Source organism: Ictidomys tridecemlineatus, chromosome 5 (assembly GCF_052094955.1).
Source record: "Ictidomys tridecemlineatus isolate mIctTri1 chromosome 5, mIctTri1.hap1, whole genome shotgun sequence".
Classification (NCBI taxonomy): Eukaryota; Metazoa; Chordata; class Mammalia; order Rodentia; family Sciuridae; genus Ictidomys; species Ictidomys tridecemlineatus.
Window position 1 is genome coordinate 47,994,183 of NC_135481.1, and position 22,451 is coordinate 48,016,633.

Below are 22,451 nucleotides of genomic sequence, written 5' to 3' on the forward strand. Positions count from 1 at the left end.
AGTGACCTTGAGTGTAACTTCACCATATTCCTATTTTTCTCTGATACATATATTAGTTTGTATATAAAATATGTGTTGGTTATTCTTATAGGTAGAAAATGAGAAAAAGACATTCTAAACTAGCTAATTGAATATAACAATAGGTGTTTATAGTCCTTCCATAAGCCTAATAATTCTTAAGCCTTGTTGTTAATTTTAGTTTTGGAATAGGTATAACAATAGGATCAAATATGTACCATGGAAAGTCTCTTATTTTTGTCCTAAGCCACCCATTTCCCTTCCTCAGTAACAGTATTAACAGTTACTTGTGCATTCTTCTTAAGATATATTATGTACATATAAGTAAATTTGTGTACTTACCTTTCCCTTCTCCTGTACATATACCATGTATCTTTTTCTACTTAATAACTGTATATGTATAAAGAGCATCCACATCCTTTATAATTGTCACATAATTATTCTCTTAACCTCATGTTCCCACTTTCCTCATCTGTCTGTTCCCTAAAACATACCAAATATTTTTTTTAGCCTTTATTGGTGGACATTTAAGCTTATGATCTTGATATTCCCACCAAATGAATTAGCTTGTATATATGTCATTTGTCACTGTGACACTTTGGATTTTGCTATATAGTTCTTCTTTAAAAGGACTCTAGATATTTAGCAGGCTTCCTGTTATGTATATTTAATTTGTATACATAGTGTTGATTAGAATCCAATTAACATCCAAAATATCTTGACTAGCAGTAAAGGATTTTCTGCCAGAGGCAAAATAATGTTTATGGTCTTTATATGAATATATCTGTCTACTTTGGCATGGGTAGGGGATGGTTTATCTTGTTCTGAGCACATATTTAATATTGGAAAGAAATGACAGGCATGACCTAGAAAAACCATGTGCTCCTTGTTTTCACAAGGGCAGAAGGAGCATGCTTTTAGTGTTTGCTGAGAAAATGTGTGCTGGATAGCTTCCTGAAATTATGGTGTTGATTAAGCTCATATTTTAGCATTAGGTTAGGAAGAGCTGAATGTTTTTTAGAATGTAAGCCTACAAAATAAGACCTTTGAAAATTTCTCTAAAGTTGTTTATTTTAAATCTTAAAAAACTTACTGTGTCTTGTGAGACATCTGGTTTTTTCAGCTAAGAGGTTTTGCTAGTTGGGAAAAAATAGATTCTCCCTAATGGACGCTTCTTTTTGCTCTTAAGAAGGAACTTTACATAGAACACTTTGGGGTCTCGATTATTGAGTAGGGAAGGAGAGGAATAAGAAAGCAAGCTTGTGCCTTTTTTTTCATAGAAGACAGTATCTTGGAGTTAATAGTGTCCTATGAGTGACCTTTCTGGCTTCAGAGTTATTTTGAAAAATGTGAAGTCTGTACACAGACTATCTGCATTTCTAGTCACTAGCTTGTTGTGCTTCAGCAAATTAATAGAAACAATATATTAAACACTTAATTCCATCCCAGCTTCTCTGTTAAGTATATTTATTATCTTACTTAATCTTTAAAGAAGTTCTAAGTGGTAGGTGGTATTTGTTTTCATTTTACAGAGGGAGCAGTTATAATTGAGGTTTAGAGAACTTGCCCAAGGTCACAGCAAATACCTGTTAGAACCAAGATTCAAATCCATATCTGTCTATCTTCAGAATCTGTTATCGGAGCATAAATTAGTACAGCCATTATGGAAAACTGGATGAAAGTTTCTTGAAAAATTATATGATCTACCAATGCCACTTCTGGGTGTTTGTCCACAGGAAATAATATCAGTATGTGGTAGAGGTGTCTTTATTCAAATATTTATTGCAACTTGATTAACAAAGGCCAAGATATAAAATCAACCTAAGTTTCCATTAACAGATAAAGAAAATGTGGTAAACTCAGTGGAATACTTACTACTCAGTCTCAAAACAGAAGGAGGAAATTCTGTGATTGGTGATAACATGGATGACCCTGGAGGACATTTTGCTAAGTGAAATAAGCTAACCATGGAAAGACAGTACTGCGTGATCTACCTTATTTGTGGAATCTTAAGAGAGCTGAACTTGTAGAAGAGGAGAGTAGAATGGTGGCAGCCAGTTACTGGGAGTAGGGAGGGATGGATTTGGGAAGATATGATCAAAGAGTACAAAGTTTTGGTTAGTGGGTAAGACTAGATTATGGAGATGTACAGGATAGCCTGGTGACTACAGTCAAGGATATATTTTGTAAATTTGGAAAGTGTTCTTAACACATATACACACATATGATAAGGGAAGTGATAGATATCTTATGTATACTTATATCAAAACATCATATTGTACACCATGAGTATATATAATTTTGTCAATAAAAATTATTGACCAAAAATTGAGGAAAGGATAAAATCCTCCCCCATCTTAACATTAAGTTTCCTGCCATTGATTTCCTTTGTGTTTTTTGTTGTTGTTGTTGTTTGTTTATTTATTTATTTATTTATTTTGCCAATGGAGATCCAACCTAGGGCCTCTCATATACTAGACAGGCATTCTATCACCTAGCTACATCCCCAGCCCTGCCATTTAGAATCTAAAGATTGCTTGTGTACCTCTACAATAGAGATGACACAGTATACTTGGAAAATGAGGTAATTATGGAAAGTGATTTGTAAATTGTAAGATGGGCAAAATTATGAAATAGATGAAGTAGCAAATTAATAGAGTAGGGAAGGTCTTATTCTTATTGCCTCTTGCATCCTGACTTTAAGTTGTTCTTTACTGCTGTCTTGACCAAAGTTCTCAGACACTATATTTTAATTTTATTTATTTTATCAGCCTTGTGACTGGGATTGAGTAAAATAGTGGGATAAACTTGGGATGAGCTGTTTCTGACTTCACTGATTTTATTTCATATATGCTTGGAGTGGATTTTTCTTACACTTAGAGATTAAAACAATATGTATTCTGGAGCCAAAACAGCTGGCAGTGAGCAGGAAATAAAAAACCTGGAGTCTTTCTGATAGCAGTGCCTTATGGAACTATCTCTAAAGAAAACTGCCATATGATCAGTTAGAATTTATTTCCTGTTTTCCTTTTATTTCAGGTTGAAGATGAAATCTACTGAAGAGGTCTTTAGTACCTTGTGTGCCATCCCAGAAGTGGCCCCTGAAAGCCTTCGTAATATGTATATATTCCCTAAAAATCAAGCGAGCTTGGATTTGGACATTCCTAATAGAAAAGGTTAAAGGCTGATTGAGGCAGGTACTTGACTTTTGACCAAGATATGCTGCCTTAATTCCAATCTCTGCACTATACATGTATCTTTTCTTTAAAAAGACCAAAGGTTGTTAGAGTTACTATTGATTTAGGTTCTTAGTGAGGACTGAGTGAATTGGAGTGGAAATGAGCAAAATTGGGTGGTAATACAATTTTAATATGGAGCAGCTATTGTAAAGCATATGTGACACTTTGGTTTTACTGAAGGTCATTACCCTTTTATAATGTTTTTCCTCTCAAGGTCTGGTTTTGTTTCTTTTTTTTTGTAATACTCTTCTCTTTGCGAGTGCTTGCCCTGCTAATGGGTCTGGTTTCTCTGTCTACATGTGGCTTTAGGTCACTCTCTGAAGTTGGGTTTAGGGTGACCTGGGCCAGAATCACGGTTTTGGGGACAGACAGTGCTGGTGGTTCTGCTTTTACATGTGCCCATTTATTGGCAGATGCATTGCCCTTTGTAAAACAAACAAAAAATGTATCATCCTTGGATTTAATATTATCAGTTTGTAGTTTGTATCAAGCTTTTATTAAGCACTTGTTTATACATTTAAAATATACTTGTTTTGGTCATGAAAGCAGTACTTTGAAGCACTTACTGCCCACAATCAACAAAATGAGTGGGTCATTGTTTATTTATGGAGTATTTATAAAATACTTATAATACTTATAAAATATTTTATAAAATAAACATTTATAAAATATTCATATTTACAAAATATTTATATTATATTAATATTTATAAAATATTTTATAAAATAAAATATAATACTTATAATACTTATAAAATATTTTATAATTTATAAAATACCTATTAAGAATTATTCAAGTACAGGATAAGGAAGAAGTAAAAATAACCCTTCAATTATATCTTTCTGAGGTACTTAAAACCACCTCATTTATTTCATTTATCTCCTAAGCCACTGAACCAGCAGGTCATTCTCATTAAATTTTTTTTTTTTTTTTTGGTATTGGGGATTGAGCCCAGGGATGTTCTACCACTGAGCTACATCCTCAGTTCTTTTTCATTTTTTATTTTGAGACAGGGTCTCCCTAAGTTTCTGAGACTAGCCCCAAACTTGTGATGCTCTTCAGCCTCCTGAGTATCGGGATTATAGAAGTGTGCTACCACTCCCAGTAAACTAAAGGAAGTCAGCCCTTCTTTTCTTTTTCTTGTAGTGCTGAAGTGCTAGGAATGAACCCAGGGTCTCAGTGCCAGCTCTCTATTATTGAGCTGTATCCCCAGTTATCACCCTCACTAAATTCTAAAGGAAACCATCCTCTTTAGCTCTGTTTCTTATTTCATGTAGGAATTACATTGAAGAGTGTGAAGTTTTGACAGAACTGGATTTAAATCCCAGCTCTTATTACTTAGGTGAATTTAGGAAATTTATGTAATTTCTCGGAGGCTCAATTTTCTCTGTAACAATAGGATTTTGAAGTTTGAATGAAAAAATTTCTATAGTGCTGTCAAGATAGTAGGAATTTTTAAGGAATTTCTAAGAATGATGAGTACTGTTTCTGGGGCTGGCGTTGTGGCCCAGCAGTAGAGCGCTCACCTAGCATGTGCAAGGACCTGGGTTTGATCCTCAGCACCACATAATAATAAATAAATAAAATAGAGGTATTGTGTTCAACTACAACTAAAAAGAAAAAAAAATGATGACTACAGTTTCCTTATTTTAGTCATGCTACTCCTTAATGGTACTGATATTTGAGAGAATTTTCTGTAATGATTGAAATATTCTATATTTTTATTGTCTGTCAGGGTCATCTATATTAATTGAGTAATTAAAATGTGACTAGTATGACTGAGCAATTTAGTTTTAATTAAGGGGTCATATGTTGTAAGTGGTTATATGTGTTCTTTTTCCTTTTTCCTTTTTTTTTTTTTTTTAAGCTAATGAGTTTTGTTTTTCCTTTTTCTTTTGTAGTGCTGGGGATAGAACCTAGGATCTCATATATGCCAGGCAAGCATTCTACCACTGAGCTATATCCTCAACCCCTAGCTAATGAGTTTTAAATGATCATTATGTACAATACAGACATTTTTCTAGCTATTAATTAGGTGAAGAATCGAGGAAGGTTGCTTGTAGTAATGAACAGCTCTGTTCTTCCAGTCTTTTTTACCTCAAAGTTCACGTTATACTCCGAATCTATGGAAGAGGAAATTAAAGCCTCTTTCTTATATTGCCATCTTGTGGCAGTCTTGGGTTCCAAATGTTAGTTGAATACACTCCTCTGATAAGGGAAGTTTTTTTTTTTTAATTGTGACAGGATTACTAAGAGTAAAGGTTAAATATAGTCAACATTGGCTCCACTGAAATTAAATTATGCCTTAAAAAATATTACCTTATTTATCTTAATCTCATGAGTTCTTGGCTCCTTCCTTTTGCATACCTGCTGTTATTATGAGGCTGCTGACTTTTATGGACTTTCAGAGTTTGGTTGTGCAGTTTTAAAACTCACTGTGTAGTTTTAGCCAAAGTTTTTAACAAAGTTGAATTTGTGTAGAGATCCTGTCTTAATTTGAATTAGATGTTGGGTGTTTGCTAATATTCTCTAAATATCAATAATTCATATTCCTGGAGATTCAAGGACAGAATGAACATGACTCTATTTTTTCTTGTGACTTGGTGTGGAATATGCTGGTCTGAGTCATTATGTACACATAACCTTTGTTTATTTTTTATTTTCCAGGCTTGATGCTACGTAATTGATAGATCCTAAAAGTCAACTTTATTCCTAGATAGAAGCTGGATTCATCTAATAGCAGAGGTAAGTATAAGAGAAAAATATGAATTTTTATCTTGAAAGTTTTGAGACTCAGTGTTATTAGTGGATGAAATATGGTAGTTGAAAGAGCCCAAGTTCCAACCTTAAGAGGGTTTCCTGGAAGGGATGAGGAGCCAGTGATGGTTTGCCCTTCACCAGTTATTTAATAGTTTGCCATGATGAAATGCATGTTAAGTCCGTGTTTCAGCTGATCACTCTGATTAAACACATGCTCTGAGCAGACTAAAGCTAGGGGCAAACGCCTGGAATTGAATTTTGCTTCTTGAGATTATTACTGGGATTTAGCCCAGGATCTCAGGTAATTCTTAAATCTTTGAATTATGAATTTGATATTTTGTTGTGTTTCAGTCTTTTGTGATAATCTTTTTGAGATAGAATTAGGGTCAGGAATCTTACTCTAAAAATTCAAACACTATAGAAAAAGCCCTGATAATGGGTATAATTATATCATGTAAGCTGTGAGTTTTAAACTAATCAATATTTTATTAGTCTATATATAAGGTTCAGGGAATCCTTGAGTTGGAGAAATCAATTTTGTGAATTATATAATGTAACACTCCACATTCACTTTAAAATTATGATGTAGGTTTATGTTTATTTAAATGCCAGGGTTTTTATGACACATTAAGTTAAAAACAATATATTGAGCAATGTATTTCTGTTTAAACATTTTGTATGCATATGTTTGCTTGAGAAATCTTCTGAAAGGAGATACACACATACACACACACACACAAATACACTCAAATACTAGGGATTATTGTTTCTAATATTGGGTTCTATGGTGACCTTATTATTTTTGTAAACCTGTTTTCTAACTTTATTATGTTTACATATTATATAATTTAAGGTTATTTTAAGCAACATAGACAGGATAGGCTTGCTTTCTTGTGCCTGCATTTTCAGTAAAGATGCAGTAGGCGTCAGGGTAAAATACAAGAAATATAAATAATTCAAACTAACATTAGCATTTGAAATAACTTTTTAGTTTTTGGTTATCTTTTGCAGAACAGACCAGAACCAGATATGAGTCTTACATTCCCACTGTGGATCTCTTCAGTGCTGTAAATCGTGGATGTACAATAGATGATGATTCTATTTTTTTTGTGGTAAGGCTTGAGGTTGAGAAGCTTTGACATACATGTGAATTTTTAAAAATTCTGCCTTATAACTTCATGTCTAGCTGGTAAAGTTCTATGAATTTTATTTTTTGAAAATAATGTTTTTAGCTGGGCATGGTGACACATGTTTATAATCCCAGTGACTTGAGAGGCTGAGGCCAGAGAATTGCAAGTTCAAGGCCAGTCTCAGCAGCTTAGTAAGACCATGTCTCAAAGTAAAAATAAAAAGAGTTGAGAATGTAACTTTGTGATACTAGAACCCCTGGGTTCTTAGTACCCCTCCCCCCCCAAAAAAAAAAGAAAATAATTTTTTTTCTGGTGCTATATACATTTTATTTTTTTTAAAAGTCAATTAAAGATGTTGAGAGGTAGCATACTAGTTATATATGGGTTCTTTTAAAAATTTTTTTAGTTGTAGAGGACATGATACTTTTATTTATTTATGTTTTTATGTAATGCTGAGGATCAAACCCAGTGCCTCATACAGACTAGGCCAACACTCTACCACTGAGCAACAACCTCAGCCCCTACATATGCGTTCTGGAGTTAGATTAGGTTTAAATTAATGCTCTGTCACCTAACCAATTATGTAACCTTGGCAAATTTGCTAACTTATCAGTATCTTGATTTCTTTATATAAGATGATAATAATAGTATCTGACTCAAAGGATGGTTACTCTGAAGATTAAATTAGATAAATGTGTGGGCTTAGAACATTGGAAAGAATATTAGCAATTTTGTCATCAAAGTCCATGTGTATATTTATCTTATATTTTGTACTGTGTGGCAATTTCTGATATTTGCATAATAGATTATCAGAAATTCTTTGCTTTAATTGCTTATGTATTTTACTGCCAATTGGTACCTCATTAGTACCCAATTGGTGCCTCATTAGTACCCAAAGACTAATTTAGTTCTAAAATTGGGCATAGTAGGGAAATGGTACTGTAGTGTATATCCTTATGTAATTGTTGCAATAATATTTTCTTTAGTTGATTTTAGTTTTGGCACTAATTTATTCATCATTTTGTCTAGCTAAATCAGTTAATTCTCAATGGTTTCTTCTTATTTAGATGTAATAACTTCTGAGTCTCTTGATGTCTTTATTTTTTATTAATGTTTCTTAAAATAATGTGGTTAGAGATAAACTTTGATGGCTGTTCCTCTCCCTGCCTGGAGCCTTTGGCAGTGGGATTTTGGTCCATCATATATCAAAGCTGGCTTATCTTCACTCAGGGCACTATGAGGATAGGTTGGCTGTCCATTAGTGCCTTCTGATTTTTGCGGAGTCAAACAATTACAAAGTGGGTGGTGATTTTAGATTTTAAAAATGTACCTGATTAAAAAAAGAGAGGAGATGTAATTTTGAATATAGCGATGTGGTTTATAGAAAACTCTTTGGATGTGATAGTATTTGAATAGCTCTGATCTAAGGCTATGAAAGAAAGAGCTGTAGTCAACTTATTCTGGGAGTTATGGGATCATTACACACTCAAGTTATTCATGTTTAAATTTTAAGTGATTCACTCGATTTTTTTTTTTTTTAAATATAAGATAGAACTTTTTTTTTTTTGAGAGAGAGAGGGGAGAGAGAGAGAGAGAGAGAGAGAGAGAGAGAGAGAGAGAGAGAGAGAGAGAGAGAATTTTTAATATTTTATTTTTTAGTTCTCGGTGGACACAACATCTTTGTTGGTATGTGGTGCTGAGGATCGAACCCGGGCTGCACGCATGCCAGGCGAGCGCGCTACCGCTTGAGCCATATCCCCAGCCCCAATTCACTCGATTTTCTAAAGTAGATGTTCACACATTTCAAGGCAGTTAAAAAAAATACCTTTATAGCATGAAGCAGATGATTCTTAAAAATTAAAGATGAAAGCTGACTCCTCACCAGAAAATTTTCTAGAATCAACTTGCTAAAACATAAGCAGTAGCACAGCAAAGAGTAAAATAGTCTTTTCTTTTTTCTTTCTTTCTTTTCATTTTTTTTTTGGTACCAGGAATTGAACCCAGGGGCGCTTAACCACTGAGCCACATCTATAGCCCTTTATTTTTGTATTTTATTTAGAGACAGGGTCTTGCTGAGTTGCTTAGGACCTCGTTAAATTGCTAAGGCTGGCATTGGATTTGTGATCTTCTTACCTCAGCCTTCCAAGATGCTGGGATTACAGGAGTTATTTTATTTTCTTATATCATTCTTATATCTTTTACTAGATTGTTAGTTTCATGAAAGCCTGGATCCCCTGGATCTGGCTCAGAGTAGATAAACTGAGTACCCATGATTCTACTTAAAATTCTTAATATATATGGTAGGCATATGGTGGTACATGCCTGTAATCCCAGTGATTTAGGAGACTGAGGAAAGGAAGATTGTAAGTTTGAGGCCAGTCTCAACAAGTTAGGCCCCAGTATTTAATAGGAAATCTCTTATTATAAATATTTTATATATAGCCTTACTGGATAATTATCATTGACTGAAATTTTACATACCATTAAGGGTTGGTTAAAAAGTCATTATTTCTGCATATATTTAATATTGAAAATAAACTCAGTTGTTTTGGCTAAATTATACTCTTCTATGCTGTGTTACATCTATGAGCATATATTTAACATGCAAGGGATACAAAAATAACACATCTAAATGTGGAAGTCTGGTATGCTTAGTGAACACAGTGTGTTTTTGAAATCAGACTTAGTACTCATGCTTATACTAGAACAACAGACGGTATGCAACTATAATAACTTCTGTTGACTAGAATATGAAAGAAACCTGTTCTTTACATTAAGATTCTTCTATTAAAACAAATACACAAGTGTCATGGGTTTTAGAGTAAATGATGTTAATAGTTTGAGATTCAAAGATATAGGAAAGAAAATTAGTACCTTTGAGGCTGTTAGAGATATATGGTATATAAATACTCATAATATAAGCTGATAGGTACTTAGAATATCTATACCAGATTAAAAAAAATATTCTTCATTGTAAAAAATACTTTATTTTTGTCGTGGTGGTGGGGATTGAACTCATAGTCTTGCACATGCTATGCAAGTATTCTACCACTGAGTATATACCCAGCCCCCAAAATATCTTTTTTTGTTGTTGTTGTTAGTGGGTATTGAACTTGGGGGTGCTTTATCACTGAGTACATCCCTAGCTCTTTTTATTTTGAAACAGGATCTTGCTGTTTTTTTTTTTTTTTTTTTTAAAGAGAGAGTGAGAGAGGAGAGAGAGAGATAGAGAGAGAGAGAATTTTTAATATTTATTGTTTAGTTCTCGGCAGACACAACATCTTTGTTGGTATGTGGTGCTGAGGATCGAACCCGGGCCGCACGCAGGCCAGGCGAGCATGCTACTGCTTGAGCCACATCCCCAGCCAGGATCTTGCTGTTTTTGAGATTGGCTTTGAACTTGTGATCCTTTTGCCTCAGCCTCCCAAGTTGCTGGGATTATAGGCATGAGCTACTGCACCCAGCAAAATAACATTTAAAAAAATTTTTATTCTAACTTGATATATACATGGTAGTATGCATTATAGTTCATAGTACACATATAGAGCACATTTTTTCATATCTCTGGTTTTATACACGGTATAATCACAATATTTGTGTTTTCATACATGTACTTAAGATAATGATGTCCATCTCATTCCACTGTCTTTTCTACCCCCAATGCCCTCTCCCTTCCCTTCCCACCCCCTTGTCATATCTAGTATTCCTCTAATTCTCCCTTGCTCCCTCTCCCAACCCCACTATGAATCAGCCTCCTTATATCAGAGAAAACTTTTCAGCATTTGGTTTTTTGGGATTGGCTAACTTCACTTAACATTATGTTCTCCAACTCCATCCATTTACCTGCAAATGCCATGATTTTAATCTCTTTTGTTGCTGAGTAATATTCCATTGTGTATATATACCACATTTTCTTTATCCATTCATCTACTGAAGGGCATCTAGTTTAGTCCCAAAGTTTAGCTATTGTGAATTATGCTGTTATAAACATTGATGTGGTTGTGTTCCTGTAGTATGCTGTTTTTAAGTCCTTTAAGGATACACTGAGGAGCGGGATAGCTGGGTCAAAAGGTGCTTCCATTCCTAGTTTTCCAAGGAGTCTCCAAACTGCTTTCCATATTGGCTGTACCATTTTGCAGTCCTATCAGCAATGTATAAGTGTGCCTTTTCTCCCACATCTTCGCCAGCTCTTACTGTTGCTTGTGTTCTTAATAGCTGCCATTCTGACTAGAGTGAGATGAATCTTAGAGTAGTTTTGATTTGCATTTTTCTAATTGCTAGAGATGATGAACATTTTCATATATTTGTTGATTGTATATACTCTTCTGAGAGTGTCTGTTCTGTTCTTTGGCCCATTTTTTTGATTGGGTTATTTGTTTTTTTGGTGTTAAGATTTTTGAGTTCTTTATGTATCCCAGAGATTACTGCTCTATCTGATGTGCAAGTGTTAAAAATTTGCTCCCAATCTGTAGGCTCTCTATTCACCTCACTGATTATTTCTTTTGCTGAGAAGAAGCTTATTTGTTTGGATCCATCCCATTTATTAATTCTTGATTTTAATTCCTGTGCTTATAGGAGCCTTATTAAGGAAGCTGGGGCCTAGTCCGATGTGATGGAGGTTTGGGACTACTTTTTCTTCTGTTAGATGCAGGGTCTCAGGGTCTTAATTCCTAGGTTCTTGATCCACTTTGAGTTGAGTTTTGTGCATGGTAAGAGATAGGGGTTTAATTTTCAATTTGTTGTATATGAATTTTCAGTTTTCCCTGCACCATTTGTTGAAGAGGCTATCTTTTCTCCAATATATGTTTTTGGTACCTTTGTCTAATATAAGATAACTGTAATTATATAGGTTAGTCACTGTGTCCTCTATTCTGTACATTGGTCTACCAGTCTATTTTGGTGCCCATATCAGGCTGTTTTTGTTACTATTGTTTTGTTTAAGGTCTGATATAATGATTCCACCTGCTTCACTCGTCTTGCTAAGGATTGCTTTAGCTACTGTGGGTCTCTTATTTTTCCAGATGAATTTCATGACTGCTTTTTCTGTTTCTATGAAGAATGTCATTGGGATTTTGATTGGAACTGCATTAAATCTGTATAATGCTTTTGGTAGTGTGGTCATTTTGACAATATTAATTCTGCCTATCCAGAACAAGGTAGATCTTTCCATCTTCGAAGGTCTTCTTTAATTTCTGTCTTTAGCATTCTGTAATTTTCATTGTAGAGGTCTTTCACCTCTTTTGTTAGATTGATTCCCAAGTATTATATTTTTTTGAGGCTATTATAAATGGAGTAGTTTTCCTCATTTCCCTTTCAGGGGAATTGTCACTGATATACAGAAATGCCTTTGATTTATGGGTGTTGATTTTATATCCTGCTACTTTGCTGAATTCATTTACTAGTTCTAGAAGTTTTCTGGTGGAATTTTTTGGGTCTTCTAGGTATAGAATTATATCATCAGCACATAGAGGTAATATGAGTTCTTCTTTACCTGTCCATATCCTTTTAATTTCTTTCCTCTAATTACTCTGTCCAGTGTTTCAAGAATTATGTTAAATAGAAGTGGTGAAAGAGGTCATCCCTGTCTTGTTCCAGTTTTTAGAGTGAATGCTTTCAATTTTTCTCCATTTAGAATGATGTTGGCCTGGGGCTTAGCATAGATAGCCTTTACGATGTTGAGATATGTTCCTGTTATCCCTAGTTTTTCTAGTGTTTTGAACATGAAGGGGTGCTGTATTTTGTTGAATGCTTTTTCTGCATCTATTGAGATGATCATATGATTCTTATCTTTATGTCTATTGATGTGATGAACTATATTTATTGATTTCTGTATGTTGAACCAACCTTACATCCCTGGAATGAACCCCACTTGATCATGGTACACTATCTTTTTGATATGATTTGTATTTGATTTGCAATTTTATTGAGAATTTTTGATCTATGTTCATTAGAGACATTGGTCTGAAGGTTTCTTTCTTTGACGTGTTTTTGCCTGGTTTTGGAATCAGGGTGATATTGGCCTCATAGAATGAGTTTAGGAGTGTTCTCTCTTTTTCTGTTTCCTGAAATAAATTGAAGAGTATTGGTATCAATTCTTCTTTAAAGGTCTTATAGAACTTAGCTGTGTATCTATCTGGTCCTGGGCTTTTCTTGGTTGGTAGGCTTCTGATGGTATCTTCTATTGCATCATTTGAAATTGACCTGTTTAAATTGTGTATATCATCCTGATTCAATTTGGGCAAATCATATGACTCCAGAAAATTTTCAATGCCTTTGATATTTTCTATTTTATTGGAGTATAAGTTTTCAAATAATTTCTGATTATATTCTGTAGTGTCTGTTGTGATATTTCCTTTGTCATCACATATGTTAGTAATATGAGCTTTCTCTTTCCCTTCGATAGCATTGCTAAGTGTCTGTCAATTTTATTTTTTCAAAGAACCAACTTTTGTTTTGTCAATTTTTTTTAACTGTTTCTTTTGTTTCAGTTTCATTGATTTCAGCTCCGATTTTAATTATTTCCTGTATTCTACTGCTTTTGGTGTTGATTTATTCTTTTTCTAGGGATTTTATTTGTTGACTTTTTCTTCTTTTGAGGAATGAACTCCATGGCATGAACTTTTCTCTTAGTAAGGCTTTCATAGTGTCCTAGAGATTTCGATATGTTGTATCTGTGTTCTTATTTACCTCTAAGAAATTTTAAATCTCCTCCTTGATGTCTTTTGCAGCCCACTGTTCATTTAGTAGCATATTAGTTAGTCTCCAGGTGTTGATGAAGCTTTTATTTTTTTATTTTACATGATTTCTAATTTCATTACATTATGATCTGATAGAATGCAGGGTAGTATCTCTACTTTTTTGTATTTGCTAAAAGTTGCTTTGTGGAATAATATATGGTCCATTTTAGAGAAGGATCCATGTGCTGCTGAGAAGAAAGTGAATTTGTTCATTAAAGGATGAAATATTCTGTATATGTCAGTTAAGGCTAAGTTATGATTGTATTAATGAGTTCTAAATTTCTTTGTTTAGCTTTTGTTTGGACAATCTATCTCGTGGTGAATGAGATGTGTTAAAATCTCCCAGAATTATTGTGTTATGGTCTATTTGACACTTGAACTTCAGAAGAGTTTGGTGAATGTAGATGCTCTATTGTTTGGGGCATATAAATTTATTATTGTTATGTCTTGTTAATGAATAGTTCCCCTAAGCAGTATGAAATATCCTTCTTTAGCCCTTTTGATTAGCTTTGGCTTGAAGTCTACTTTATTTGATATGAGGATGGAAACCCCTACTTGCTTCTGCAGTCCATGTGAGTGGTGTGATTTTTCCCAACATTTTACCTTAGTCTGTGGATGTCTTTTCTTATGAGTCTTTTGGAGATAGCATATTGTTGGGTATATTTTTTTTTTGATCCAATCTGCCAGTTTATGTCTTTTGATTAGTAAGTTTAGGCCATTAACATTCAAGGTTATTATTGGAGACATGATTTGTAATCCCAGCCATTTTTGTTTATTTTTGGTATTTAACTGGACTTGGTTTCATCCTTTGATTAATTTTTCCTTTAGTGTAATACCTCCCTTTGCTGATTTTCATTGTTGTTTTTCAATTCCTCTTCATGGACTATTTTGCCAAGGATGTTCTGTAGTGTAGGCTTTCTAGTTGTAAATTCTTTTAATTTTTGTCTATCATGGAAGGTTTTTATTTCATCATTAAATCTAAAGCTTAATTTTGCTGGATATAAGATTCTTGATTGTCATCCATTTTCTTTCAGAGCTTGATATATGTTGTTCCAGGATCTTCTAGCTTTCTGGGTCTGGGTTGAAAAATCTGCACATATCTATTTGCTTTTCCCCTATATGTAATCTGATTACTTTCTCTCGTGGCTTTTAATATTCTCTCCTTATTCTGCATGTTGGGCATTTCATTATAATGTGCCTTGGTGTGGGTCTGTTGTGATTTTGTACATTTGGCATCATGTAAGCCTCCTGAATTTGATTTTCCAATTCATTCTTCATGTTTGGAAAATTTTCTGATATTATTTCATTGAATAGATTGCTCATTCTTTTTGTTTGGAACTCTGTGCCTTCCTCTATCCTAATAACTCTTAAATTTGGTCTTTTCATACTATCCCATATTTCTTTAATGTTCTACTCATGGTTTCTTACCATTTTCATTGCGTGGTCTACATTCTTTTCAAGATTATATATTTTGTTTTCATTGTCTGAGGTCCTGTCTTCTAAGTGGTCTCATCTTTTGGTGATGCTTTCAATTGAACTTTTAATTTGGTTTATTGTTTCTTTCATTTCAAGGATTTCTATATATTTTTTTAAGAACCTCTGTCTCCCTATTGAAGTAATCTTTTGCTTCCTGTATTTGTTTATGTAGCTTGCTGCCTGTATTTGCTCTCTTATATCATCCTTTAATTTGCAGAACATTTTAATTATGTACATCCTGAACTCCTCTTCATTTCTTCTGTTGTGCTGGCCATGGATTCTAATGTGGTATCTCAATTTGTTTGGGGGTACTTTCTTCACTTGTCTTTTCATATTGCTTGTGTGTCTTCCCTTCTAGCACTGTGGATCTGAGGCATTACCATTTTTACCATATAGGCTTATAGTGCTCCTATAGGGATCCAATACCTCCTTTGAGGTGAAGGACAATGTTAACAGTTCCCAATATAAATAATATATACCTAAAAATAAATATTTGCTATTAAGATGTTTACAGTTTGGTCACAATGTACAGAAATGGTGAATTCAACTATTATCTACATTATATTCAGTAGGTTTGTAAAAGGGTTTACAGTTTCTGATGGTGGACAAAGAATTTGGGTGAGGAGTAGAATGATATGCTGAGGAGGTAGGAGGTGAGTTATTATCTTAGGAAGTGTGAAAGAGAAATCTAAAGAAGAAGATTAGTAGCAGGAGAAGGGAGAGGAAGTAATTTCCCACTTACGTGTCCAATTTTGGGTAGACACATAAGTAGGAAGATGGTAGAGTACATAAAACAAACATACATACATATTAAGAAAAATAAAAAAAAATGTTAAAATAGTAGAAATTGGTGGGAAAAAAAGAAAAAAAATGTATAATACAACTGTAATAGAGTATTCAGACATCCCAGTTCTCAAAATCCTAATTCATGCAAAGTACTTGATTATACATATGTTGGTGATGTGAGGTCAGGAGAATACAGAAGGAAAGGGAAAAAAAATCTTGAAGAAGAAACAGATATTGTTTTGGTTGGAGATCATTATCTTTTCTGCTTCTAATAGGTAGGGTCATCTGTTGTTAGCTGGTATCTTTGACTTCAGGATGGTAAAGATAACCAGGATGTCACTGTGCTGGGGGTTTTGGCTGCTGGGGAGAAGGGGGCGGTTAGAAACTGGGTACCTGGCCAGCTGGAGTTCCAAACTGGGAGTTGTCCCCACTGATGAAGGTGGCCCAAGATGGAGGTGCCTGCTTTCAATGATAGGGTGTCTGATCGGGTGGGGGCAGCTATGTGATGGCGTTGGGATGTGAGTTCAGACACGAGCTCTGTGGCTGCAGTGTGAGGCTGTTGGCTGACTTCAGAGCTTGGGTAAGGTTCTCGGGTGTAGGCACCCGAGAACTGCACTCTGCTATTGCAGAATCCCAAGATGGTGGCGACTGGGTAGCCTTATATTAGTAGATGGGGATCCACCCAGGGGCGACAGCTGGAGTTCCTATTCTTGCTGCCAGTGTCCTGCATGGGAGTGGCGTCTGTGATTTCTGCTCAGGCGGGTCGCCGAAAGTTCTTCAGGGGTGCTCCTGCTACGGATGATCTCGCTGGGGTACCTGGTAGTTCTGCATGGACTAGTAGTTGGAGACCTACTCTGACACGGAGACCTGGAGCTCTGGACCAGTACAATGATTCCTGCACAGGAGCAGGAATATCGATAGCAGAGAAGCAGTATTGTCACTATTTGAATCCCAGGTCATGGAGCAACACAGAATGCTGCCTCCCTCTGGCTTCCATCGGGGATCCTAAGTTTATTTTCACATCAATTAATTTCCAAAATAACATTTTTGAAAGGTGAAAATTAACAGGCGATTAAATTATGTAAATGATGTGTAAGCACAAATTGTGCTGTCAGAGCTTAGAAATCAATGTTCTTCATGAATAATATATGACTCATGAACACTTACTAGTTTATATAAAAACAGAAAACAGTTGACTTAAATCACTAAAGAGAGAAATAAAAGAAAAAGCTGGATGTGGTGGTGCTACATCCTAGTTACTTTGGGAGGTCAAGGCAGGAGGATCATTTGAGCCCAGGAGTTCAAGGCCAGCGTCAACAACATAGTGAGACCCTGTCTCAAAAGCAAAAACCAGCCAACAAGTAAAGAACCAAACCCAAACAAAACTACTCCCCCCACCAAAAACAAAACAAAACAAACAAACAAACAAAAACCCACCAAGAAGCATGTTTTCAAGGTGTTCAAACTTTTCTGTTGAAATTCTAAGGTTTTGGCTATAAAAAAAGTATCAAAATAATCATTTACTTCTCTGATCAAGTTGAGCACAGCTACCACTTGAAACCTATTGTTTTTTTCCTTCTTAGTAGTATCTCTAGATTGCTTTGGTAAATAGAGTCTCACACAAATTTTTTCTTACCTATAATTTTATTATGAGTAGTTCGTGCGTGCGAGCACACATGCACTGGGGATTGGACCCAGAACTTTTGCATGCTAAATATGTACTACCACTAGAATACATCTCCTGCTTTATTCTGAGTTGGTTTTGTTTTGTGTAGTCAGTATTAACTATGAAATCTCATTCTAAAAGCAGATGAAATACATCATTTCCAATATTTTGTTGTGTATTGTATCACTTGCATGTTAAAAATAACCTTGAAATTTAACTAAGCTACCATTTCTATGAAAGACCAAGGTTGGAATGTTTGTTTTCTTGAATGATGTGGCCACTTTTCCTTTTACAACTCTTACTGTTATTCAGACTTCCTGTGTTAGAAAGTATGTATTAAAGATGTATATATGAAAAGTAAAACCTTAAAACTATTTTTTTTTTAATATTTTATTTTTTTTAGTTTTCGGTGGACACAACATCTTTGTTTGTATGTGGTGCTGAAGATCGAACCCGGGCCGCACGCATGCCAGGCGAGCGCGCTACCTCTTGAGCCACATCCCCAGCCCCAAAACCTTAAAACTATTGAAAACATTGAATATTTATGGTAGGAAGGATGAATTAAAGATTTGCACATGAAAAACAAGACAACTACTGAAAGTATAGAATAAGACAAACATAAAAGGAAAAGTTGATAAATTTATGTACACTAAAATTCAAACATATTTGCATGCCACATAACTGTCTTAATATAAATCAAGAAAAATATTGGGCTGGGGTTGTGGCTCAGTGGCAGAGCGCTTGCCTTACACATGAGGCACTGGGTTTGATCCTCAGCATCACATAAAATAAATAAAATAAAGATATTAAAAATATTTTAAAAATTATCAAAGAATATGAACATGAAATTTACAGATGAGGATCTTTATGTAGTCACTTATATGAAAATATGTTCAACCTCATAAGTAATCAAAGAATCGCTCATTAAAACAACATTTAATTACTATTTTCCTGGTATCAGATGGACAAACATGAAAAGACAACAAAACAAGAAAGAATCCTGATAATTCTGTATGTTGCTGATTCTGGAGCAGTGGGTTCTTATATATTTTGCTGGTGGCAGTGAAATCTATATTATTGCTTTGGACAGTGATTTGGTAACATCTGATTTATTCAAAGATGCTTATATGTTAACCTAGTCCCTGGGTATTATATTCTATAAAATTTTTTGGCATGTGTACTCAAGGAGAAATGTTCAGAAGGTTCAGTGTAGTGCTGGTTTTAATTGTAACCTGGAATGAATGTCCATTAGAAGAATATATAAATTGGTATATTTGTAGTATATGACTATTAAAATGAATTAACACAAAGTATGTATTAATTGGGATACATACGCAGGAAGAGATTATATTATGAAGGTAACTTGTTTAGGATCACAAAGTTAGTCACTGGTTGAAATCTCAATGCTTTGTCTTTTTGAACTTCAAATGGAATCATGTACCATTTTTGTACTTTAATCATTCTGCATTTGGTACAGTTAAAACTTAAAAAAGCACAAACTGCTTAATTAGCAAAAAATTAAGGAATACATGGTTTACACATGAACTCCCAATTTTCTCTGACTCCAATTTGTGCCAGTAACATTAAATTCCTAGCAGAAAGTTGCTTACTTAGGACAGGTTTTTGTTTGAAGGAGAGGTTCAGTATTATGGATTTGCAAGTCAGAAAGGGGTTTGCAGAGTTTTGTGTCCATTGTGTGGTGCACTATATCTAATTACTAATTCATAATTAGGTCATGTAATCTGAAAAGGTGGCTACAAAAGACAGCATTAGAGTTTGCATCTTGAGCACCCTTCTAGCCCTTTTCTTCAATCCAATTTTATTTTTATTTTTTGGCTAATGGGGATTGAACTCAGGAGCACTGGGCCACTGAGCCACATCCGCAGCTGTATTTTGTATTTTATTTAGAGACAGGGTCTCACTGAGTTGCTAAGCAGCCTTGCTTTTGCTGAGGTTGGCTTTGAACTTGGAATCCTCTTGTCTCAGCCTCCAGTCTAATTTTAAATCTCAATTGTAACTGGCTCATGTAGATTAAGCAGAAAATTACATTGTTATAAAAAAGCCAAGAAAATTGACAGGTGAGAGAGACATTAAAGTAAAAACAGATACCAGCAGTTCCAGGAGTGCATATCAGATTACCTCAAAGTTCATGACACTGCCAGTCCTATCACTTAATTTTAAGCACTATATAAATGATTGTAATGTAGACTCAAGGAAAAAAATTATGATTTCTTTAAAAAAAGTATATATTTGCACACACACATACACACACATACATACATACATACACACACATATAGATAGATACATAACAGCTGGGAAAATTTATATTTGAAGAAGGACAACAAAAATAAAATGGCAGAATCTTCTGCATAAAAGTGATAGTGGTCCAATTACGGGCATGGGCAAAACAATCTTTGGGAATTCCACAAACATACTTTGTGCTGCTTGCCCGCAACTCCCATCATTATCTAGGACAGACAACTCCTTGTACCAGAGACAGGGGCTCCAACTGGCTCTTCTACCCGCCCACTTTAGCTTCAGGACACTTTCCCCTCAATAGGAGTTGCACCAAGTGTTGACAGCCACCTGTTTTGGAAGTGGGAAACCTATGGGGTTGGTTGGACTTGAGCTCTTGCGCACTTCCCCTGGCGTTGGACTGGTAGGTAGGGCCCGTGGATCCCATGATCCTGAGCGGCCCCATCTCCAAGCCCGCCACCCAGCAGGCCTCGGGGCGACTACGCGCATGCGCACTCTACAGCGGAGACGGTGCGAATCCTCGCCTCAGCTGCAGCTGAACAGGTGGTGTTTTTTTTCCCGCTCTTTTTCATTGCCTCTCAGGTTGTATTTGTGTTCTCTTTGTTGTTTTTATTATCATTACTGTTTTCTCTGTCGAGTGCAGAGAGGAGGCTGAAAATTCCAGAGTGAAATTTCCATAGGTTTAATTCTCAGAAATTTGGCCCTCAACTTGTACAGCCCATAGTAATAGCTCTCTACTCCCCTTCTTGGGGAAAATTTGGAATTAGCTGCATCTCTGGCTTTGCCTGGAAAGGGTCTCAGCTTCAAAACTTCCCATATATTCTGCTTCCCCTTTGCTGGTTACCCAGGTGGAGGGTAAAATAGTCCTTATTGGCTGCTAAGTGACATCATTGTCCTCATTGAGGACATTTGGGATGGAAGTGTTGGAATGTCTCTGACCAAGGAAACGTTCTTTGCAGAATTGTCAGTTGATAACGTGTATACTTTTCCTAGGTGTAATTGATGTGCCAGAGTTATTTTATGTAATATGGGATTTGTTTTGGTGTGCTTAAAATATTGGTGTCCATTTTTGGGTTAGTCAAATTCCAGAGAGAATTTTACTTTATTGAAAAGTAAATTAATCTAGAGAATTGATTTATTCTTACAAATGTTTTAAATCAAAGCATAGCATTGAACAGTTTTTTCATTAATAGATGGATTATTTAACTGATAAAAAGTTCACTCAAAAGCAGCTTTAGTATAAATTTTCAGGCTTTATAAGGGTCAATTATTAGGTTAGTTTCTATTTTATGCAAACAGGTAGCTAGTGTTTTTTTTTTTTTTTTCCTTTTCCAGTTAGTGTTTGTAATCAAAGTAACACAGGTAAGGAATCTGATTAAGAAATCAGCATGTATGAAAAAACCTAAAAATGTAGCTTCAAATACTTTGCACTGCAAAATATCTGAAATTGTGCCTGGATTTTTAGGTTTGCGAAGTGTGGGATGTGGTACTAACATATTTTGCCAAAGTATGAGTAGATAATAAATTTGAATTTTGGTTTAGGTATTGAAGAATGACAAAAAGCACTGATGTAAATTTTACTTGTTTGTACTTTGGCTATGTTTCTAAAGTTTTTTCCATATACATATTATTTTTGATCTTAGTAAGATTTAGTATCACTTGTGCATTTAATTTTTCTTTACATTTTTTTTCATGGCCTTTGTACAAAGAAGGAGCACAGTATTATTGGGAGACTCAAGTCAATATATCATATCGATTATAATAAATAAAAACCAATAACATGTACATTTTATCAAAACAAAGTCGAACAATGTATTTATCTTTTACTTGTTATTAAGTAATTAAACAATTTTATTTTCATTGTGCCTTATTTACCTTTTCATTTATCAGGACTTCAACATCTGGAGATCTCATTAACATGTCTTTGTGTGAAGACATGTTGCTTTGTAATTATCGAAAGTGTCGCATCAAACTCTCCGGTTATGCCTGGGTCACTGCCTGTTCTCATATCTTCTGTGATCAGCATGGCAGTGGTGAATTTAGTCGTTCACCAGCTATCTGCCCTGCCTGCAACAGTACCCTTTCTGGAAAGCTGGATATTGTCCGCACTGAACTCAGTCCTTCAGAAGAATATAAAGCTATGGTGTTGGCAGGGCTGCGACCAGAGATTGTGTTAGACATTAGCTCCCGAGCACTGGCTTTCTGGACATATCAGGTTAGTACTTAGAATAGTACCTGAGGCACGTATGGGAGTTTCTGAAGTTTTTCTTCACTGTTTTGTATTTATTTTTTATTTTATTTTTAATGAAAGTATAGAAAACATTCTTTTTAATAATAAATTTTCAGTTTTCAAAAATAATGCTTATTGTTGAAAATCTTA

The 22,451-nt window shown here is 34.9% G+C and overlaps 1 protein-coding gene and 2 non-coding genes across 5 annotated transcripts in view; all 3 read left to right on the forward strand.

Moving 5' to 3' along the window:
* The window catches only part of LOC110597155 (E3 ubiquitin-protein ligase CCNB1IP1), a 29,230-nt gene that overhangs the window by 928 nt on the left and 5,851 nt on the right, over window positions 1-22,451 (forward strand). The window contains exons 2-5 of one of the 3 annotated variants that reach the window (XM_078049910.1): window positions 3,058-3,215; window positions 5,925-6,002; window positions 7,029-7,129; window positions 21,962-22,286. In XM_078049910.1, coding sequence (XP_077906036.1) covers window positions 7,107-7,129; window positions 21,962-22,286 — 348 coding nt within the window. In that variant the 5' untranslated portion in view covers window positions 3,058-3,215; window positions 5,925-6,002; window positions 7,029-7,106. Of the gene's footprint in view, window positions 1-3,057; window positions 3,216-5,924; window positions 6,003-7,028; window positions 7,130-15,370; window positions 20,615-21,961; window positions 22,287-22,451 lie in introns of those variants that run through there. The other 2 variants (XM_078049911.1, XM_078049909.1) reach the window with 2 other exon arrangements.
* Window positions 6,168-6,244, forward strand: LOC120887085 (small nucleolar RNA SNORD126). Its single transcript, XR_005730253.1, has one exon. It is a non-coding gene; the product is annotated as a small nucleolar RNA SNORD126 (small nucleolar RNA).
* On the forward strand, window positions 8,293-8,440 carry LOC120887074 (small nucleolar RNA SNORA79). Its single transcript, XR_005730242.1, has one exon. It is a non-coding gene; the product is annotated as a small nucleolar RNA SNORA79 (small nucleolar RNA).